The following is a 24,355-nucleotide window of genomic DNA, read 5'->3' as shown; positions in this document are numbered from 1 at the left end:
AGGAGGATAGTCAGGCCCAGAATTTTCACACCCAGAACCAGCCTTTTTGGGATGCCTGATGACCAGGTGTATGGGATGTACAGGTTTCCACCTCACATAATACTCGACCTGGTGAGTGAGTGGGAGGATGACCTCACATCACCCACCCTGTGCTCCCAAGCACTCAGCCCCCTGGAGAAGGTCCTCAATGTACTGCACTTCTTGGCCACTGGATCATTTCAGCGGACAAGTGCTATAGTGGGGGAGGTGGTGTCGCAGGCCACACAGTCACGCTGCCTACACCAGGTCTTGGCCATCATGACTGCACGCCCATCAGTCCGCAGGCACATATACCTGCCCAGAACACCTGCAGAAAGGCAGGCTGCCGTCCAGGATTTCTACGGGGTGGCACAATTCCCCAAAGTCCTAGGTGCCATTGATTTCACCCATGTGGCTCTACGTCCCCCTAGGGCATCTGAGCACATCTATAGAAACCGCAAGCACTGGCATTCCATCAACGTCCAGGTAGTATGTCATGCCAAGGGAATCATCACCTCAGTATATGCCAACTATCCAGGGTCCACCCACGACAGTTTTATTTACAGAATGTCAACCCTAAACCGGGACCTAGAAGCTGGGCGGCATGGCGATACATGGCTGCATGGTAAGTATAAATGCCACAGCACATCCATGCATGCATGTCAGATACTGAGTAATGTCAGAACCCCACTAATGATACCGATCACCACCTCCCCAGGGGACAGTGCCTACCCTCTGAGCACCCACATGACGACGCCAATTCGGAACCCCACCACGCCACCCGAGGTAAGATACAACACAGATCACATTGCAACCCGGGGCATAGTGGAGCGCACATTCAGAGTGCTGAAGTCACACTTTCGCTCCCTTGACCGTTCTGGCAGGCAGCTGTTGCACGTTCCCCCAGTAGTGTGTAGGATCATAGTGTAAGCATGTGTCCTGTACAACGTTGCAACACGCCGGGGCCTGCCCGTGGACATGGTGGTGCCCCCACATCCCTAACCACATGCACGGCCGCTGAGCATGGGAGGGGAAAGGGCACAGGTTAAGGCAGCCCGTACGCAGCTGGTGGCTAATTACTTCTCCTAAAATCACACCCCTGTGGAGTGCACACAGCCCTGGCACATACCATCTGACAATCAATGATGATGACATAAGGGACAGTCAACTGTCACAACCATACCAGCCTGAGATTGGTCACCTGGAAGTGTTACATTGTGTGCATCCCTACCTACGCAAACAACGCCAATGCTGTGTCATCAAAAGACACACTTCTATGCTGCTAAATTCATTACCCCCTTGCAAAATACAACATGACAACAGTGCCATGTCACCCAACCCCTCCCCAGCACCGCCACCCAACACACCATGGCATGTCATGCTATGTGAGAGCAAACAAAGCAATCCCCAAAACATGACAATTGTCACAAAGTACAGTGTCCCTAATGGAAACTGGCCACACACAATATGCTCCCAGTAATGTAGAACTAACAACACACATGACCAAATACTTACCAACAATACAATGCAGCTACACAACCTCAAACATAGCATAAACATGACAGTAATAAGTTAAAGTAGTGGTAGTCTTACAACCTGATTATGCCAGCACATCGACCACTTCCAAATGTACAGTGCTGCTGCCACGCAAATGTGTAAGTGCACTGCTTATAACATGAACTCCATCTCCAAAGTAGACGGCCTTGTGAAGACATGAGGAATGAACCTGAAAATTTGGAGGAAGACATGGATGCACAAGCACATATCAATACACCATGCAGTGTACAATACAACAATATCCACTAGGAATGTATACACAGTATTGACTACAGACTGCCCACACAGCTCATGGGAGTCCAACGTCACTGTTTAAGTCACTGTCACTTGGGCACACCCTTTGCAAGCCCATGGAAACGGGAAGCAGGAGGGGTGTGTGTCTCACGAACCCAAGCATCTAACCCAAACTCAGGACAAGCCTGCATGTGCCAAGCCGGAATACAGTGGATGCCCATGCGAGCCACACAAGGCAACACACTGTAAAAAAAAAATCAAAAATCAAAAATGGCCATGTGGGGGCCAGGGGGAGGGAGGGAGGTCCGAGGACAGGGTGCGCACCAACAGCCACCTGTGTGGATGTTGGGAAAAAAAACACCTCCATGGGCTCATGGGCTCATGGCCTGCACGGCTATGCCAATGTGTGAGAACTGCTGCTGTCGCTCTCATCACCCTCTGCTGCTGCCACAGGAGGTGGTGGTGCTATGGGAGGCATCCCACGCAAAGCCCTGGTATGGTCCTCCATGGCAGCAAGCATGCGGGTGTGGAAGGTCTCATTCTGGAGGATTATAGTGCGGAGATCCCCATGCACCACCTGACGTGATGCCCGGATCTCTTCCCGAGTTGCCTGCATCTCAGCTGAGAGCGAATGTGTGAGCCGCTCCAGCTGTTGCTCTGTCCTCAAGTTAGTGGAAGCCTCAAGGTCAACAAGAGTCTCCCTGAGGTGATGGAGTTCTACCCTCAGGGCTTCCCTGTGGCCCTGGGACTCTATTGATATCGATTGGCGTAGAGTCTCCAGTGCCGCCCGTCTGTCCCTGTTGGACGCCAACATGTCCTCCCTGTGTGATTGGCAAATGGAGTCTGTTGCCTGCTGTAGTTGCTCCATCTGCCTTTCAGGGGGGACAATGGAAGTGGCCACCGTCTCCATTGCTTGAGCCATCATCTCAACTGATGCTGCCTGTTGGGTTGCCATACCGTACATGGATTGTTCCCATGCGGTATTGCCTGGTGGCGTACGGCCACCGCGTCGGCGGGCACCACACCTGTTTGTGGCTTGGCGATCTGCACCTTGCTGTGCCGGCACTGCCTGAGGCTGCAGGACTGCATTCCCCCTCTGATCTGCTGGCCCAGGAACATGATCAGATGTTGTGAAGTGTGACCCTGCATCCGTAACCGCCAAAGGCGGATTTACCAACACTGACATCCCCATAGAGGGTTCTACCCCGGGTGCAGGTGGGTTGGACAGAACAGAATCCCTGCCAGAAAGACTTACCTGCGACGGCACATAGGTCTCATCATCCGAATCAGCACCTGAATAGTGGTCTGGGGAGGTGCACCCAGAGACACCCCTGGACAGAATGGTCTGCAGCAAGATTGGGTTCTCACCCACCACCACACCACGTCCCCCTCTGGTGCCCGTACGTGCCTGAGATCCCTCCTGGGTCTGCATCATCTCCTCAACCTCAACAGCATCAACTGCGTCATCCCCTGCAAAAACATGAAAGACAAAAAATGGAAACAGGCATTAGCACCATAGCACACAAATAGGCCTGACAAGCTACAGAACCAGTACATGATTTACACATGTCCCACATGACTATAACCCTCCCATGCATGCACTGTCACTGAGTTGGAAGGGGAGGCAAAAGGCAGACACTGATGACACCAAGATGGAAGAGCAACACATTTGCTGCATGCTGGGTAGCACTGCCATCACACATTGGCCTGTGAGTGGCATGTCCAATACACATACATGACACATGCCATCACACAGATGGCATGTACCATAGCCATGGTACATTCCAAAAGTACATCCATATGTCAGTGAATGAATACTGTCAGCCATCCATGTGAGATGGACATGATGAGATGAAAAATGCTACATAGTGTTTGTTGCACAAGGAGAACTGTTTATTCAAGTGGAAACGTTTGCTCTCATTGTCGTTTCCATTCCGGCATTGCGAGCTGACAAGGGGCTCTTGCCGTGGATAGCTCGCTTCCTGGAGGAGGCGGAGCTTGCCCTAAGCACGTGACAAGCCACGTGATCCATCTCACCACCAAAGAGCAGGCCCATCCACCCTTGCGGCGTTAAGCCCGACAGGAGTCAAGTCCATTGGCTGTTGTGCGGCTGTTGGGCGCACTGGGGTGCACCAGTAAGATTGGCTCCTGTCCAACGGATGGTTGTTCATGCACGGTTAACAGCAAAAACTGTGCACATTTTTGAAGGGCGGCTAAGTGCAGTCTCTGGCAGTCTGCAGCAGGAAGGCACGAAGGCAGGAAGGTAACATTGTGAATTATTATTTTTTCCTGCTTGTTTCTACTGGTACGGAAGTGTACTACAAGGATTCACCGCACTATTGATTAAAAGACTTGTGGTACACGGTACTGGAAGTTGCCCTGAAATTCCAGCCAGTCCGCTTGGGTTCAACCGTTTATCTGCGGACAATGGTCGGCTCCCCGGCCCCCAAACTTCCTCCACTCAGGACAATGGGGGACCTCTACCCTGAAGTAGCCATTACAAGCACCACAGCTTCACATGAAAACATTTTGCAACTAAACACGGGAGAGGGGGAGGGGAAGGGATCGAGTGCAGGGGAAAGAGAAGTTACTCATTCACATCCTCAACATCCCTTACAAACTCCACAAATTCTACAAACTCCGGGGCCACCCAAAGAAAATTGAACTTTCTTAACTCCAAAAAGAGCGGTGGTCACGGAAGAAACGGGACTGAGTAAGGATCCATTGTTAGGTCCGTCCCCCAATGAAACTCTGCGGGAGGCCTTTCTCAAACAGACCCCTCCAAATTTTACCCCTCCCACACTAAAGGACTTGGGTCCGGCCCCCGATGATGCAATGGGTCCCCCAAGGTTAACACCCCCTCTAGAGGCGAACCTCTTTGTCTTTGGTACTCTCAATGGATCCAAGGGAGGTCAGCCCTATGCACAAAGACCGGACAAAGGTTGGAAACCCTTTGGGATCTCCTTGGCGAATACTGTAATCTGTCCGGACCTTTCTAGTGTGGACCAGCAAAACAAGGCGACTCCCCAAGGCCGCTTCCCGGACTACTCTACGTCACGGCTGAGTCACCATCAAACGGACATTTGGGGGTCATACACCACAGCCCCCGAGCGCAAGGGCGCACTTTTAAACACAAGAGGGGGGCAATTTGCCCCAGCAAATAAAATCGTATCTGGGGGTCCCCCTCAAAGATTCCACAAAGGAGTCTTTCCCCAGCAAGCTCCATTTCCGAGCAAACGGCAAAGAAGACAACCATCACCCACAGATGAGGGCCTTCTGTCTGTTCTGGTATCTACCCAAGTAGATGACTCTTCTAAAAAGGACCCGCAAATCGATCCCGGAATGGTTACAGCTTTTACCCTTGTAATGGCCCCCTTTATGAAACTCAGAGACGCAAAATGATCAGCTTCGGGACCACTCGACAACAATTGCTATGCTGTACTCCAAAATGATCTTCATTGAAGGCTTTGTTACAGCAATCCAGTCGAAACTGGAAAAAAATGATGAACATACAACTGAAATCTTGAAAAGCATCATTGAGCCGATTATAAAGGAAAAAGAAACCAGGAGATCTGAAAGGCTAAGTCTTCTGCATGGGGGAGTGGGTGGCCCCGTGCTGGATCTTGACATCCCAGCACAAACTATAAAACCTCAGGTGGTACCGGCCCCTAAGAGTTCTCTTGTAGATACCCCCCTATTACGCCTCTACTAACACGGATAATACCGTGTAGGCGATTGTCCCCGCAACGAAGGAGAGTGGTCCTGCCCCTAAAGAAGGTCACTCAGTGACCTCCACTGCAACAAATACCTTGCCGCAGGTGATAGTGGATCCACCCAAGGCTTCAGAATCAACTAATACTACTAAAGTGTTCGATCTTTTCAGGAAACCTAAAACAGGCCTTTCCCCTTCAGACAAAGGTCAACTCAAAGTAAACAAGAAAGGAGAAAGAAATTACGGGAAGACCCCTATGCTGCTGGAAAAACCTACAGGACAGGGGCCTTTGAATACAAGGAAACCTTCAGTGAGATCTAAAATCGTTAGTGGCCTAACTCTCCCTAGGAATCTGACCTTCCCCTCCAAATCATTGATTCACGACAGATCATCAAAGAAAATCGGTGATTCCCCCGCCCTCTCACAAAATGTGAGCCCAGATGAGCATCGTCGCCCGCTGGTCAGCGAGAGGGAGAACATAAACACTGATATTTCCCTTATGGACTTATCTGTTTACTCGGACATGAACACCTCATGGGAAGAGAAGTCGGGAACAAATACATCCGATACAGAAAGTGGAACTGAGGATGACGACTCTGAAGTACAAAACAAAAGCAGAGGTGTTGAGTACAAAGGGGCGACGTAGGGTCTGATGTTTACAGATCGGGCGGAGCGACAAGCAATCTTTAAAAAGCCCTCATTACCAACGTTGTCGGTGCCGAAAGCGGACTTAGTTAAAAAGTTCAAGTGGGAATCTAGAGTGCACACTGGGAGAGAAGACAAGGCCTGCTCCTTGGAAAAAGGAAGTATGGTTCCGCAGACACTTAGCCCCCTGGACTTTGTAACACTGGAAGACAGGAGGAACTTCCTGGTCCAGAAATTTTCGGAAGTCAATAACCACAAAGGAGATCGTACGGATACGATAAAGGGGATTAGAAGAACAGTCTCATGGGCGGAAAATATAGAGAACCAGCTAGTATCAGGACTCACTAACCAGACTGTCCACAAAGGGTCTGAGATACACAACGCCCTAGCACACTACAGAGTGCTACTGGAAAGAACCCTGGGTTACGAAGACAATCTGATTATGAATCGGGCAAATGTTATGAGACTCCTGCAATCCCTGGACTATCCTGACCACCTAAAATCTAGGGACATAGACTGGATTGAATTTCACAACGAACAGCGTCATGATAGTGTGATTCTTCACACAGGTGATCGAAACATCAAAACCTCCCTTTTGGAGCTGGGTCCTAAACTCAATCTATGTGGGTTCATGCTAAAGGAGTTGGAGGAGGGGATCAGTCTAGAACGTGTAAGTCCTAAAGACCCGAAACACACATTAAGCAACTCCTTAAATTCTTCCACCAAACTCAAAAAGGAACAGCAGGCGAAAGTTGGTAAGAGCGATAGGGGTGTACGGGGGGGGGGGGGCAACAGAAAAGACCATGTGCGCACTCAACCAGCCAAAGCCGGATTGATCCTGGAGAACAGCTCAGAGGACTGGAGTTGGTTAGCACGGGCCCTATCCGCCAAATCATAACGCCATCAGTGCCCCAGGAGTGCCCAACTCAATCCTGTGTCAAAAGGGTTAAAAATTATGAGTTGGAACACAAGGGGATACTCGCACCTCCTCGGAAACTCATTAGTACACTTGACAACCTACGATGTCTTTTGCCTGCTGGAAACCTGGCTGTGTGATCTTCCCCTCTTGGATAGGTTCGAGCTACTTTTAAATCCCGCAATGAAGGGCTTGAAAGGGAGACCGAGTGCAGGCCTCCTGGTAGAGGTAAAGCGCTCCAGTGGCTTAAAAGTGCTTTCATCAGTAAACAGGAATCTTTGGATCCAACTCATTAGGATTTCATCTACGACAAAATCTTCACTACGAACCCAAGACTGGCAGCTCCTAATATGTAATGTATATTGGGGTCCCAAAGCACGAGAAGAAGACACATTTATGGAAGTCCTTATGAAAGCCATAGACGATGCTAGGACTGAGTGCCCGAAACTTGAAATTCTTCTATGTGGCGATTTCAATATGGAATGCTACGATAAGAATCAGAAGATTGAGTTTGTGCCTTTGACCGCCTCTAAAAACATAATAAGAGGAGTAAACATGGAGAAGGAACTCACAGCTAGGAATATCCATATGGTCAATGGGAATCTGTTGGGCGACCAATCGGCCGCTCCAACCTGGAAACGGGTAAATCAAATGAGCACGATGGATTACATTTTTGTATCAGAAACTCTCTTTGGAAATCTAACATCGTTGAAAGTGGTCCACACGACCCAGAGCGACCACAACATTCTGGAACTTGTAATTGAGGCTTGGGATAAGTCCCCCCCTTATACCAGCCAAACATTTACCAAATCAGCCCCTTGAGATAACTTCGGGGGGAAACAGACTACGTATGGGAAGAAAAGAGACGAGCCTGGTGTTGGATTCTTTAATTAAAGACAAAGGTTCGAAACTGATCGAATATGCTGAAGTACTGAAGATCTTTCGAACAAAGGCGGCTGCCAGGGGTAGTCACCAATGTACTCGGCACACTTATGATCACCAAGTAGTGACAAAAAAAAAGCTGTAAGAAAAGCCAGAAGGCGATTTCTTAAAACCAGTGCACCAGTTGATTTATTCCTGTATAAAAAATCCAGAAACAACTACAGGAATTGGATCACGCAACATAAACATCAACTGGTGCAACAAGACAGTGAGACAATGCTAGAACTGTTATCTACTAAAAACATCACTGGTATTTGGAAATTGATTAACGAAATAAATACCCCTCCGGACTCCAAGATGGTGAATCCCATAGCAGCAACAGTATGGGAAACCCACTTTCGTAATCTTTATTCCAAGGGGATAAAAAGTGGTCCTCAAATACCTTTATCAGCCGACGAATCTTGGGCCATTGAATTTGGAAAACAAGACATTCTAGACCTAATTAAAAAATCAAACTCCTCAAGAGCTGCAGGTCCGGACGGCCTTACTAACAACATCCTTAAAAAGGACCCGGAAAAATGGGCCTCATTTATGCTGTTATTGTTCAACGATATAATGAGACTAAAAAAGTTACCCAAATCATGGACGACGTCCATAATCGTGCCGATTTTCAAAAAGGGAGATAGGTCTGTGCCCACGAACTACAGACCAATTGCCCTCTTGGACGTCGTGGGCAAAATTTTTGCAGCGCTAATCCTGAAACATCTGAACGATTGGAGTTGGTCGACAAATCACTTGGACCCTTGGCAATCAGGTTTTCGTAAGGGCATAGGGACATCCCTAAATGTTCTTATCATAAATATATTAAAATGCCTGGTCAAGGAGAAAAGCTACAAAAACATCTACATTGCGTCCATAGATTTGGAACAGGCGCTCGACTCCGTCGACCGTTGTATTCTATGGCAAAAACGGAGGAAATGGGGTTGTCCGAACAACCTAAGAGAACCCTTGGAAGCACTGCACACTGGGACAACCCTTAAAGTAAGGCTGGACAGACAGGGCAACCTTTCAAACAGTGTGGAGGCCATGAATGGGCTGAAACAGGGCTGTCGGTTGGCTCCAGCGGTATTTTGTCTCTTCATATCCGACATGCAGGAAGCCTTTGAAGCAGTGAGATGTTTCCCCCTTAAGATCGCGGGGACTCCTGTGGGAAGGTTGTTGTTTGCGGACGACCTCCTGCTATTAGACCAGACCGCGGTTGGACTACAGCGCCAACTAAAAGGCACTTGATTTGTATATACAAGGTAATGGCCTCCGAAATAAATCCGAAGAAGTCACAGATCCTGAGGCTAGGTCCCATCATGGGCGTTAAAAATCTAAGGTGGTTCTTGTCGGGTGAAGTGGTACCAGTGGTCTCAACGATGGTATACCTTGGAGTAACTTTAAACAACAGTATCCAAGATGGTCCGGGTATCGAAAGACTTAGAAGTAAAGTCACGAACTTAGCTTCTCAAGCTCTGTTAATTAAACGGCGATACTGCTCCTTCTCCCTTAGACCACTGATTGTCTTCTATAAACTGAAAGTCTCTCCCATTTTGACCTATGCGGCGGAGGCAAACTTTTTCCTCACTCCAGAGGTTTGGAGACTGTTGGAGGGTCTGTTTTGGAAAACAGTATTGGGTCTACCGTCATCGATCCCAATTGAAAGTGTCCGTAAAGAACTGGGCTTATCTTCACTCTACGTATCCATGGCCTGGAAATCATTGACACTCCTTGGTAAATGTCTACACCCACAGGAAAGAAGTGGTTTCTTGGCCATTAATGAAGCCATGACAAGTAAACTGATCCCGGCTCTAACCAAGTGGCAGTCAATCTGCACAGAAATCTTGAACCTTATAGCCTTGGAACCTAAAAACCTTGTGCTAAATCCGCACACGGTAAAGAGGAAACTCCTGGACTGGGATTGGATAGCCACCTTGGACAGACTTAGTGCCTTTTCGTCTATAACCCAGGGCATGGATGAGCATTATCATAGAGGCACCATGCACCCGTATCTCAACAAATTTCCCTTAAGCATGGAAAGGGACCGATTTTTAAAATTCCGATTAAATCTCCTCCACACTAGAGAAGTTCTAGGGAGAAGAAATAAAAAGGAGGTGCAACCTAGTTTGTTGTGTCGTTGCTGTGGGCAGGAGGCTGAAACCTTACAGCACTTGGTGATGAACTGTGTTACCTTATCTAGGCCCAGAGAAAAATGGCTAGGGTCGCACTTCCAAAATCGAACTACTCTATCCTTGCAAGAGAGGTGGACAATCTTAAGAAGGGGAGGAAAAGTATCCAGGACCTTGGCACTGTTGAACTTCGTGAGAGAAATTTTCACAAAACTGGATACTTAACTACACTTTTTTATCTTTATTACTTTTCCTCCCTATATATAATTGATGCAATTGTATGTTTTTGTAAGAAAATCTTGGTTTCAGTATGCATTTAAAGTTTTTTTGGGAAACAAAAAACAAAAACAGTGTGACAAAATGCCACACACTGCAACACATCCAGTGTACAAAAATACAGTGATTGCAGGCCTATGTACACATCAATGGTTGTGCACTTCAACATGACAGGAAACAACTATCATGTTCCACATTCAAACAGGCCCCAAAAATGTATGTGATCAGGCCAATACTCAATCAGGTCAAATCATGGTCAATGGTCAAATCATTCACCTAACAAGGTAACACAGGTGGGCCAACGTGGGGTTCATCAATGACAGAAGCATGTTACAAATGTGACAATAGGGCTGAGGAATGCATAGCAAAAGTGGGAGAATTGAAACAATCAGCCTGAACGAAAACTGAAAAATACAAACAATGTTGTTGCAAGATGCCACTTCAAGGCCAACTGCCGTAATGTTGCGCTAAATTACTACTGTGGGCAGAAGGGATACTGTCACACCCAAATACAAGGCCGCTGAATGTTTTGGATGAAGCACATGGATGACCCCACTCAGGCACACACACCCTCACCTGGTACTCAGTCAGAACCCGTCACCCAAACAACATACACATGCATTACACACATGCATGGGCACTCACCGGACAATGCATCATAATCAGGTAGTTCTCCCACACCTTGGATCTGTTCCTCTGTGACGAAGGCCCCAGCAACAGACTCATGTTCAGTGAGTTTGTTGTCCTCTTGTGGAGACCCACCGCCAGTCACCAGAGTAGCGGCATGATTTAAGGCCAGCTTGTTCTTTGCTCTGCATTTCAGGTCATTCCACGTTTGTAGCAGTCATCAGCTGTGCGCCCCACAAATCAAAGGGCACTTTTGCGGTCCGCGATGGTCTGCCAGTGTGCCCTACGTTGACCAGGTGTGGTCTTGCACCCTGCAGTCACCACCATTTCGCAGCTATGTGCTGACACATAGGCCACAAGTGCATCAAGTTCTGGATCATTAAAGCAAGGCTTCCTTGAGGTACCGGAGTGTGTAGCCGTGTCTGGGGTCTCAGCCTATCATGCCAGAGCACCCTTTTTCCTCTTCTTTAAAGGTGGAGCAGAGCCAGAGTGGCTTACGCCGCTCTGGTCAGTGGGGGCAGAATCACCGGTGGACTGGGTAGTAGGAGTGTGGGAATGCACAATTACCATAGGTCCTGATGCAGGCATTGGTTGCAGGGTAATGTTGGCAGGGGGATCGTCAGTTTGATGGACTTGGACTGACACTGTCCTGGCTGGGAGAGTCAGAGCTGGGGCGGATGGAGCTGCAGCTGCCCCTGCAGCCTCCCCACCCTGCATACTTGGGGCAGCAGATGACATAGCAGCCCCAGAGCCATGTGGCTTGGTGACAACAACTTGCACCGCCACATGTGGCCTAGACTTGCTGACCTGGAAGTCAGCTAGGGAGTTATCCTGTGCCAGGTCAGGTGCCACAATGGGCTGGTCCAACTGGGGCTGGGCTGGGATGGAGTCAGCCACGTTTCCCTCAACCATGGAGGGGGGGGCATGGGTGTCCCTGATTGTTCCTCCACACATGGGGGTATAGGGACACCCTGCAAATCCCGGTCATGTCCCCTACCGCGCCCACCACGTCCACCACGTCCACCTTTGGAAGGTCAGCCACCTTTGCCTCCTTTACCATTTGGTCACCTCCCAACCATGGCACTGATGATGTTGTGCGTATGGGAGTTGCAGTAAACTATTGTCCTGGGCAATTGGGGGTCAAAGGGTTAGGATACCAGATGGAATTCATACCCTAGTGCTCTAACAAGGCTGTCTGTGACCCCTGGGGGAAGATGACGGGTCACGCAACGCACAGGCAGCCCAAAATCAAAAATGAACGTGCACGCAACTCCTCGTAGACCACGTGCGTGAAAAATTAACCCGCACTATGCTGTGGCACGCAGAAACACAAAACTAAGCATACGCATAATACACGCAGCCTACAATGACCTCTGAAGGGGAATGCGACACACGGGGCAAGCACAGTTGCTAAGTACGTGTGGAACTCACCGTCTGCCTGGAAAAAGAACGTGAAAAATACACGCGTGTGTGCGTTGGCAACACCCCCGCCAAAAGAAGAATTGTACGCTGTCTGAGGAGACAGGACAAAAGGAGAAGTGAACTCTGTTTGAGGAAACAGGCCCAACAAAAATTCAGAAAAGAGCTGTCAGAGGTAACGGGGAGTACGAACTAGAAACGCTGTGAAGTAATCGCGTGTGAACCGACAAGAAGTACAGATTTCACCCACTCGCTCTCCACGAAAAGCACGTACAAGGAAATGGCGCCCTACACGTAGCTTTTAAACCGGCCCACACATACACGTCAGATATGCGTGTACGCGGGTGCTTTCCTCCAATTACACGCGATAACTCAGACATGCAGTTTTTCCACGTGTGCTCTGTCATCACGTGCTATGAGGGAGACGCCCGCGTGCATAATGTAACTTACGCGCTTACGTGCTAAGGGCCTTTGGTCCAATGAGATCGCGTGCGTGTGCGGACACGCTTACCTGCTAAGGCCCTTTCCTCGAATTACACGCTGAAGTGCAATTTTTTCACATCCCAAATCACTCCGTATCAAGCTGGCCATCCAAAAACACACGGAAGACCACGGCTCCTGCCCAGAAGGCTGAATTACTGCCCCCGAGAGCCACGAGCACGCTCCCACCTGCCATCTGCTGCTGCCTGACTGCCTGCTGCCCACGTGCCCTGCCATTTGCTGCCTGCACGTCAGCCAGGGGTGTAGAGCCTGTGACCACCCCTGCTGGAACCGAAGACTCCCGACTGGGATTCCATCGCTCCACAGCCCAGCCCCAGGACCCAGTTGCCCACCCACTCCTGCCTCTGGGGTTACCATGTCCAGCACAACACCATCTGGCAGCACTGGCAACCCCCAGCCAGAGAGGCAGAGGGCCACCAGCTTCACTGCCACCGAAGTTGGTGTCCTGGTGGAGCAAGTCCTGGGGCAGTATGATGCCCTCTTTGGAAGTTCGCGCGCCGACAATGAAGGACGGACCAGGATCTGGATGGACATCGTGACTGCCATCAACGCGGAGGGGGTGGCAGTCTGCAACTTACATCATGTCAAGAAGCGCTGGGAGGACTTCAGGTCCAGGACCCTCAACAAGGCCCGGCGCCTCGCTAAGGCAGCGGATGCCAAGGGGTGCCGGGGCCAGCTGTCGAACCATCAAATGAGGGTCCTGGAACACATATGCCCAGCTCTCTACGTCCAGATCCTTGAGAGGCAGACCCGTCTGGATTCGAGGGTAAGTGTACATGCATGTTGATAGTACGCTGTGCGTGTCGTGGTGTGCCAGTAGTGTGCAGGTTGCACATGTGTTTATGTAGGGCCATGTAGGGATGTGTATGAACATGGGCGTGAGGCTGCCACATGTGAGTCCTCTCAGTTGTGAGACACATTGATGGTGTATGTGGTGGTAAGCATGCTGGGCAAATGCAGGTGTGGGAGCACACATGTTTGAATTTCTGTGCATGTACATTGGCGGTTCATAATGCATGTATCTGCACTGTGTACATGTGCATGTATGTGTATCTGACAAGTGTGCAACTGTGATGCAACCTGGATGCACGTGACACTGATATGTAGAAGGATGAATGCAACAGCTGTAGGAGATGTAGACATGCATGTAAGTGTGGTGGTGTGTGTGCATGTCTAGTGCACTCCTTGTGTTTCATGTGATGTCAGGCTCACCTTTGGCTGTTCATGCTGTTGTATGTGTATGGATGGTGCATTTTGGTGCAATATTGCTGTTTAAATGTTCATGTGTGTGAGTTAAAATGACATGTCTCTCATGGAGTGTGATGCCGTGTCTGAAGTTAAACATTGCCACTCATGTGCAACTGTCATGTGTGCATCAGTCCATTGTACAGTGTCCTGATGCCTGTGTTTTATCTCTCCCTGTCTGCAGTGTCAACTGAAGAAGAGGGCGGAGAGGGTGCTGTGGAGCACAGCGGCAGGGATCGTCCCGACGCCGGAGATGCAAGGCCCGGCTCCCCTCCCAGATTGTCATCTCGTCGGGGAGTGAGGAGTCTGGTGCCGCGTCCCAGGCCGCAGCTGCCGAGGGTAGGTCCAAGAGGCAGAGGTTGGAGGTGGACTCCTCGGCAGCAGAAGGGGCAGCTGAGACCCCACAGGGTCCGAAGGAGGAAGATGGCATGGAGTCATCCAGGTTGGTGGGGGGTTTGGTGGAGGAGGATGCCGTGGAAGGGACACACACGGGGTCTGGAGGTGGGGATTCCACTGGTGCTAGTGCTGCAGTGCAGAACCAGGGACAGGAGGCAGCACAGGCCGCCACGGAGTTGCCTGTGTGCAATCCTGTCCCTGATCCTGTCACTGCATCATCTGGCACCAGCAGGGATGCCTACGTCCAGACCTGTTTTCAGGGAGGGGATGAGGACACAACAACTGGCCTTTCTCTCCCTGCGGACGTGGCTATCCGGGACCTTGTTGAGCCTGTCCTGGTCGGGATAGCGTTGCGTCAACGGGGCATGCGAGGTGACGTGCAGTTTTTTCGTGAAGAGACTGCACGTCATCTCGGGTGCCTCTTTGACCGCGTTGACCTGCTGGGACGGGTCACCAGTGCTGGATTCCTCCGTGTGCTGGACCTCCTTGCGACCCTCTCCTCACCTGAACCCCCTACGCACCAGTCGTCCTCCATGCCATCTTCCTACCCATGTATCACCTGGGTACCCTGTAGAGCTGCCTCTGACCCTGCGGCCAGGCTGGTGGAGGACACATCCCTGCCACAGTCGGGAGTCGGACGTCCAGCAGGGGTGGCCACCTCAACAACTGCACCCCAGCCATAGGAGGATGTGCAGGCAGCAAGAGCCAGGGCACAGGCAGAGGCATAGCAGCAACAGCAACAAGGTGGGAGCCATCACGGCTTGGGGCCTTCAACATTGGAGGGGCAGGCATCGGCCAGAGGGCAGGAGGACCCAGGACTGGAAGTGTCTTCCGTGTGGCAGCGGTTGCGCCATGCTGTAGATGCGGAGCGGCAGCGGGCAGAAGAGGCACGGCTCACGATGGTCAGGGCGGAGAACTCCATGCGGAGGGCCCTGAGGCGGGCCGAGTGCCTCGAGGCAATTTGCAGGGAGTTGGAGGAGAACATGTCGTTGTCCCTGCAAACCCTCGGGGCCATGGAAGAGGACCGCCTCCAGGACATTGAGCAGGAGTTCGATGATGCCCTGGCCCGGGACATCCAAAAGTGAGCCGTCGGACTAGCCCGCTGCCCTTGTAAATAGTTTTTAGAGTTAGGTTTCCTTTTCGTTTTGCTTTTATTTGTGGTCAATGGACAATGCCACACAAATTTGTATATTGTTATATTTTTAGGCAGTTTGTTAGGTAGGTTTCATTTGTTTGGTTGGGATCATGGACCCTTTACATCCTTGGACAATGGATTGTTTATAGTTTCATCATGTATTCATTTTTTTTTTTTTTTGCATTATGGACATGGAGCAATGGATTTATTTTTTCCGGACAATGGATTGTAAATAGTTGGACTATGGATTGATTTCTCTTTTTTTTTTATTATGAACATGAAGCAATGGAGATTTTCTTTTACATTTCCTTTGGATTTGCGTTGTTGGAGGGTGACTTTGGACTGTTTTTCTTTCTAATTTTTTTGGATTGGTTATCATTTTCATTCAATCATCTTTTTCACATGCTTTTCATTTCATGTTTCATATTTTGGTATGCTTTCATTTCATTTTTGATTTTATGTACATAATACATTTTCATTTTTTAGTTCCATGTGTGGGATTAGCTCATTGGGTTGATGCATGTGAAAATGTGGGTTTACACAAGCAATGCCAACAAGTGTATGTGTGTGACGGACATGTGTTGATGTACATAGTTGACTTTTGGTTTGTGTCATGAGATCGGCATTTCACTGCTGGCGGGTGGGGGTGCAGGGGGACATGAGTGGGGGACTGCTGGCAGGTGCCCCACACTGCTGGAGGGTGGGGGTGGAGGGGGACATGAGTGGGATATGAGTGGGGGCCTGCTGGCAGGTGCCCCACAGTGCTGGGGGGTGAGGGTGCAGGGGGACATTAGTGGGGGCATGCTGGCAGGTGCCCCTCAGTGCAGGGGGTGGGGTTGCAGGGGGACATGAGTGGGGGCCTGCATGCAATGCCAACCAGTGTATGTGTGTGACGGACATGTGTTGATGTACATAGTTGACTTTTGGTTTGTGTCATGAGATCGGCATTTCACTGCTGGGGGGTGGGGGTGCAGGGGGACATGAGTGGGGGACTGCTGGCAGGTGCCCCACAGTGCTGGAGGGTGGGGGTGGAGGGGGACATGAGTGGGACATGAGTGGAGGCCTGCTGGCAGGTGCCCCACAGTGCTGGGGGGTGAGGGCGCAGGGGGACATTAGTGGGGGCCTGCTGGCATGTGCCCCTCAGTGCTGGGGGTGGGGGTGCAGGGGGACATGAGTGGGACATGAGTGGGGGCCTGCTAGCAGGTGCCCCACAGTGCTGGGGAGTGGGGGTGCAGGGGGACATGAGTGGGACATGAGTGGGGGCCTGTTGGCAGGTGCCCCACAGTGCTAGGGGGTGGGGGTGCAAGGGGACATGAGTTGGTGACCAGTAGTGCAAGGTGACATGTGGCTTGGCTGGGGGGCATGCCCATGGTGGATGGGCTGCCTACGGGACATGACCAGGGGTGCAGGGTAGTCCCCTGTGGTGTGGGATGCCTGCAGGGGCCATGGAGGGTGTAGAGGGAATACCTGGGACCACCCAAACTGTCAATTCACATGTAGGAATCCCCGCGCACCCCCGAAATTCACGTACCCCGCTCTGACAGCAAAATCGCGCGTGAAACTTCCCGTGCACCCCAGGAATACATGTACCCGGCTCCAATCGTTTTTGAGACTTCCTGCGAACCCCAGTAATACACGTACCCCGCTCGCACAGGGCCCTTTCGCGTGTAAAACTTCACGCGAACCCCAGTAATACACGTACCCCGCTCGCACAGGGCCCTTTCGCGTGTAAAACGTCACGCGAACCCCAGGAATACACGTACCCCGCTCGCACAGGGCCCTTTCGCGTGTAAAACGTCACGCGAACCCCAGGAATACACGTACCCCACTTGCACAGGGCCCTTTCGCGTGTAAAACTTCATGTGAACCCCAGTAATACACGTACCCCACTCGCAAAGGGCCTATCGCTTGTGAAACTTCGCGCGCACCCCCGAAATACACATACCTGGATCCAATCGCGTGTGAGACTTCCCGTGAACCCCTGTAATACACGTACCCTGCTCCAATCGCGTGTGAAACTTCCCGCGAACCCCAGTTATACACATACCCCACTCGCACAGGGCTCTTTTGCGTGTAAAACTTCCTGCGAACCCCAGGAATACATGTACCCTGCTCGCACAGGCCTATCGCGTGTGAAACTTCCCGCGCACCCACGAAATACACGTACCCGGATCCAATCGCGTGTGAGACTTCCCATGAACCCCCATAATACACGTACCCTGCTCCAATCATGTGTGAAACTTTCTGCGAACCCCAGTAATACACGTACCCCACTCGCACAGGCCCATTTGCGTGTGAAACTTCCAGCGCACCCCGAAATATACGTACCCGGATCCAATCGCGTGTGAGACTTCCCGCAAACCCCATAATACACGTACCCCTCTCGCACAGGCCCTTTCACGTGTGAAACTTCACGCGAACCCCAGTAATACACGTTCCCCGCTTGGCTTTTGCTGTTTGGCAGCCCTGTAAACTGGTCCAGGGTTAGCGCAGCCCTTTGCGCTGGATTGGGGATTTTGATGGCTTTTCCTTGCGCAAGGGCGTTCTTGGGGGCGTAACTGGCGCTGCTGCAGGGTCGCTGCGCCACTCTGCGCCACTGCTGGTTTTGGAGGCTAAAATCCATGAATACGCTGTGCGCGGAAATCGATTTTAGCGCACGTGGCTGGCGCAGACATTCGCACGCGCACACTGTGCGCCAGCCGCGTGCGCCACTTGTGCGTGAAATTCTATGAATTACCCCCTGTATTTGCTTCGGTCTGTAACTACACCGTGACACCTCAGGGTCTTGGCGTACAACAAATGTAATAAATAAATAAATAAATATAATAAGAAGCAGGTATTTCAGATCCGATTATCTTGTGGAAATCTCTCATGGCATCTCTTGTAAACTCCCGTCTAGACTATTGCAACAGTCTACTGATTGGTGCACCACAAGGTATCCTGCAACGTCTTCAAAGCTCTCAAAATGGGGCCGTTAGGGCTGTATTTGGTCTATCCAGACGTGATCACGTCACTACTTTCAGGAAGGAATTGCACTGGCTTCCAGTGAAGCAGAGGATTAGACACAAACTCTGCTCACTCACTTATAAATGTCAGAATCAGAGTGCCCACATTATCGTACTAAGAGGCTATCTTGGAAACAATCTGGCAGAATATTGGGCTCCTCTGACAATCTTCACCATAATCAGCGGCAATCCCGTTTAAAAAAATGTGGTGACTGCAGTTTTGAATTCCATGCTTCACGTGAATGGAATGCTCCGTCTCTTGCTATAAAAACCTCAGAATCATTGACAATGTTTAAAAGAAATGTAAACGCCTTGCTGACTAATTACAGACCTCAGCTTTTCTATTTCAAACCTTTCCTGTCCCATATTACTCATTCTGCCGTCTTATGTGCTCTGAGGCCTATGGGTGTGAAGCGTTTCTAAGAATTAAAATAAATACATTAAAAAAAAGACTTGGGACTAGGAGGATAGTGTGCATAATCACACGATTAAAGGAGCAACATTTCACAACAATAACACTAACAAGATGCACATTTGATCTATCAAGGACACACGGGGTAAAATGTAGCCAGCTTTAATACATTCTAGCTCCAGTTTGCTCTGCCATGCAACAGTACTCTAGCAAGTCCGTTTATACTAAAAAAGACCCTTAAATTGAAATCCAAAATTGTCCTCCTTCCTGGCGGCGAAATGAGTATAAAGAGGAACAAACCATGGAAAAAGAATACGGGAATGGGACAAGAATATGGAAACTCAAAAATGTGGCCAGCTATGGAGCCTATTACTTAGACCTACATAGGTTTTTAGTTTTTTTTCCAACATGCATTAGATGAAGCCTTTATTAGATAAAGGTGTGATAAGTGGGAAAGATCGTGTATAGATTATTTACGACATCTCCCCACCAACACATCCATGCAAGAAGATAAAGATAAATATTCCACATGCCCACAATTATATATATAAAAACCATTTCAGCAAGAAGGCAGGCACTACAAGTCTTGGAAAAAAATAAACATGCGTGTTTTTTTTCTCAAGAGGATGCAATACGTAGAAACCGTCAGTGAGACAGGTACGATAGCAGGGGGCATGCTCCCTGCTCAGGCTCTCCATAGACACCAAGCATAATGTTTCTTTGTGTGCCAAAGAACTGCCAATGTCTCTGTTCAATATGCAAATGGTTACTGTGAGAACACGTACTTATTTATTATACATAATTAAATGTGGATATGTAAGAGGACTGTGTCCACGCACACAAGCCAAGCACATGTGGATGGAAGGCTTCCTGCAAGATGCGAGTGGAAGGCGGAGGCACAGTCAACTAATTGGCTCTGGGAGAGCAGGCGGCCGCTGAACTGTTTCAGTTCCCAATTATGCACCAGTCGCTGCTGCAAAAGCAGCCTGGGATCAACTGCAGCAGCGCAACAAGGAGAGCTCCTGCATAATACTTTCAAATATCTTTCCACAAGCCGCATCTTCCCTACCACAGGGCATTTCCATAAATGTTAAGATTATTCACATTTCTAGAGAAATAAAAAAAATAAACGGGTAGAAGCTATTACTGTATGGTGGTGCAGAACTAAGCAACAAAGCCACACATGGAACGCACCGAAACGCTTCCAACGCGCTACCACCGATTTCCAGTTTCCCCAATGCCCACTTTGAAGCCATTTGGAAACAGAGGAAGGTGCCAGAAAGAATTGAAAAATATGGTGACGTCATCATTTAGTTTTCAGATGCCCCATTTCCCTCATCTTGTTGTAGTCTGCAGCATTTGGATGGTGTCCATCGAGTAGTCAGGAAAAATATACAGCTGGTTATCTAAGGTCTCTTTGCAGTCACACCCTCTACAGTGGAAGCATGTCGGATTGTGCAAGCTAGGTAGGTCGGCATCCTCATACATTTCCCTCCATGCACCATTACAGATGATAGTATATGTGTTTACCTGCAGTTAGATGACTAACTCACTGGCACAGGATTTTTTCAGCTGTTGGCTTTAACAAACTAATGCATTCTGGAGTTTTAGTCCTCGTTAACTTCGAGGAAACAGGATTTTAGGTTCTGAAACCACGGACTTGGGAATAGAAAAAATGGGCGATAGAATTGCCAATAGTGCCTCCACGTTTTAGAACCATTTTCACAATTCTTTTTCCAGTTAAAGCATGCCTCCTGATTTTACTAGATTCTTTGAAGTCGACCGTTTCACTTAATTCTGGGATGGTAATTTGTAAAACGTTGTTAAGGGCTGCTATTTAGCTCCTTTCTGTTGTACTAGTTCAAACGCCCATTATGCCTCTATTGAATTCCTCTTAAAAACGCTGTCAGAACTTTCATAACCAAAATAAACAACCTATTTTTTGATCTATGTAAATATTTGGTATTAATATTTGACCCATTCCCATTTTTTGCTGACTCAAAGATGTTCACATAAACATAACTAGTAATCCTGGTCTCCTTTGCGGTCATTACCAGCATCTCCCAGAGACTATACAGACAAGTGCATATTCCTAGACATTACTGTGCCTCATTAAAAAACAGAACATACCAGGCTTGCTTTAAATGTTTTGGAGGAAATATAGATGTTACCATAGCTATTTGTTTCCCTTACATTGGACACATTATTCAAAGGAAGTGTGTTGACCTGTACAATAATATAAAATGGGATACCAGGGCTGACAATGAAAGCATTCTAAATGGCCAGCTTCAATTCCTTTCCTTCCTAGCATTTTCGCTGGGGACCTCCCAAAGCCCCCAGATACTCCCTATATCTAAACTGCACTACGTTTCAATTGAAGAGGATAAAGGAAAAACAATCCATGAGGACCCCTTTCTTTTGCCCAATCCAGCAATGTATCTGCCTGCCACACCCAAGCCCCATAATGCAGGAGTTGTTTTATGTTCCCGCTCCTCCCCCTCCGAAGGTCACAGTTCCACTACCTTAATTGTTAAACATCTACCACTCGTTTGAAGAAAATAAAACAAACAAAAACTGCCGTGGAGCGGATTTCATAGTCTGGTTACTCTCAGCTCTCAACCGCTACAAATATTGCTGAGCAGCCTAGAGTAGCTTTTAGGTGCAGCTCACCCACCTTAATATGCACAGGCAGACCTTCCCTCCTGATGTCAGGCGGCAGAAACCAAAGCTCTGCTTGCTCTCGATGTCTGTAAGCACAAATGTAAAGTGCTGTCCCACTTGGTTCTGTGAAAGTCTGCAAGGGCAATGAAGAGAAGCAGAAGTTCAGCGGCACACAATATAAATATAAAAACAGCACATATATGCATTGAGACATCTTGGGAAAAGTTCATATGGCAGCATCTGCATTATGTCCAAAAGGCTAGCTGCATTCACCAGGGAATAAGTACACTCGTAGCGTGTTGGCGAGTTATTTAGCTCATGATTTGGCAGATAATTGCTTCCACGTGAGAACCCAAAGCAGCTGCTATCGAAAACGTACATTTGAAATAATAGGTGTTAATGTGTCTTTATTGTGCATTCATAGTTTGGAATTTGCTTAGAGATATTGAAGGTACATATTAAAGAAAGACTACACATTCTATAATGTTGGCAAGTTCCTTGATTACTTTACGGGAATCATCATTACACAGAGTCCTTCTGCTCTTCTTCCTTGTACAGAAGAATGAGTTTGGAAGTTCAACTCCAAAACAGCACCTAATTGAGTTCAACAAGATCCTCCCCCTCAATATCTCTGCCTCTGCATAACATTATCTGCAATGAAAAACCTTCTGCTACTCCTAACACATCCACTGAAATCAGAAGACCCCAATCTTCTAACTGTACCTCCTTCAAAATCCGGGCAATGGATGCACTTGAATGCGTGGCCCAAAAGTTTGGAATATATATCAGATGACTCAGAGATTTCAACACCTCTCTCAAAATCTTTGAGTATGTCATGAAAGGACTTTTCTTGTACATATTCTGAAAAATACATCTCTACATTTTATCAGTTTCCTCTTTGAGCCACGTCTCCTTTTCTTCCACCTTTTTCTACACCCTGCTCATGCTTTCTCCTAATCTTCATTCCCTCCTCTACCACTTCTTGCTTGGTGTTGGCTGCTCATTTGCTTTTAATTATCCCTTTGTTGTAGTTGTAGCAACGTTTGGTGATTTAGTTATCAGTGTACACTCGTACAAACCAAAGTATGAATTTGGTGTGGGAAAATTACATTAAACCACATGTATGCCCAGAAATAGATATTATGGCTTGCTCCTAAGCTACACCTCGCTAATGATGCCTAATGAAACTGAATAATACCCTGGGTTGCTAGTAGTCCCATGCAGAAGGGATGTGACTTAACTGTTCAGAGACAGAGAGAGGTAGAGAAAGTGAGTTGTGAGACATTCTTATGCCTTGATATGACTTTTAAAGTTTTGTTATGTTGGGTATGCTTTGACATGCCTTTTTCATTCCATTTTGCCAAAACATTTACAACAACAAAAGAAGGCCTAGGTTTAAGGCCTTTCTGGAAGAGCAAGAGGTTCTATTCATAGATTCTGTCAATTCATTCAGATTTCTGCCTCTTGCTTACTGTCATGATTAAAAGAATGCCGGTTCAATTACACATTTTGCTTGCTTCCCTGTTCAAACGAGATGACATTGAAAAGTGCAAGGAAATCTGCATGCAGCAAATTTTCGAAGCCAGATTTCATATTTGAATACAACAATGTAGATGACATGTTTTCTTTCAGCCACTGTGTGACAATTTAAAAGGACAAGGCTGAGAAGCAAACAATAACTTGATTTAATCTATTAGGATGCATTTATTGCCCAAGGAATACACCGGCCACATGATGTATTGATATTATCAGAATTCATGTTCTAAGGTTGGATCAACCTGAAGTATGTTATCCACATGAGAACCAAGCCCAACTCTGCGGAACACTCAGTCTTGCAACTTTGCAATTTAAGAAGGCTGTTTTTCTTCACATATCATCATAATTATTATATATTTTGAGCATAAAAAAATTGTAAAACAAAATATAAGGCCTATTGTAGCTTTATGTGAAACATCACTGTCTATCTTCACCAAAAGTATCTGAATGCAAGGAAAAGCTGAAACCTCATGTAAAGTTTCACTTCCAATTTGCCATGCATGTTGGAAGGGGAGCTAGAAAGGATAAAAAAGTGGAAATTAAATCATCCCAGATTCGCCTCACAGGCTTAACGCATAAAAGGCCTGAGACAGCCTGGGAATGCAGAAGAAGCGCACACACAAAGAGCCTTGTTGAGTTTGGCCCAGTTCTTAAGATTACATCTATATTGGCCATGCCAGTCGTTCAAAGGCCTTTCCATAATTTTTCAGTGTTTATGCATATCATAAAACCTCTAGTATCCCAGGCGCAGGGAAATGTCACTGAACTATGCATAGCAAACAGGCATCTGCTCTGAACACATTTAAAGGGAAGTTTATGGAATTAATATGACTAAATGACGTCTGCTCTGGATACACACAGCATACAAAAGGCAGTATTTAGGTGATGCACCATCACTGCCATCTGTAGGAACAGGTCTATGACTTCATACTAGAGCATTTCACTTAACATGAAGGAAAATTCACATTAAAATGTATAACAAAATAGATCACTATATCAAAATGCAA

At 48.2% G+C, this 24,355-nt stretch overlaps 1 protein-coding gene across 2 annotated transcripts in view; it reads right to left on the bottom strand.

Moving 5' to 3' along the window:
* DENND1B (DENN domain containing 1B) overlaps nucleotides 1–24,355 on the bottom strand; it is a 2,623,009-nt gene that overhangs the window by 1,646,480 nt on the left and 952,174 nt on the right. For both annotated transcript variants that reach the window (XM_069641511.1, XM_069641512.1), the window contains exon 5: nucleotides 21,826–21,945. In XM_069641511.1, the coding sequence (XP_069497612.1) occupies nucleotides 21,826–21,945 (120 nt within the window). The remainder of the gene's footprint in view (nucleotides 1–21,825; nucleotides 21,946–24,355) is intronic.

The sequence above is a fragment of the Ambystoma mexicanum genome, chromosome 1q (assembly GCF_040938575.1).
Source record: "Ambystoma mexicanum isolate Mex_15411 chromosome 1q, UKY_AmexF1_1, whole genome shotgun sequence".
Taxonomy (NCBI): Eukaryota; Metazoa; Chordata; class Amphibia; order Caudata; family Ambystomatidae; genus Ambystoma; species Ambystoma mexicanum.
The sequence above is the reverse complement of the archived record's forward strand: the minus strand, read 5'-3'. Positions and strand labels throughout refer to the sequence as shown.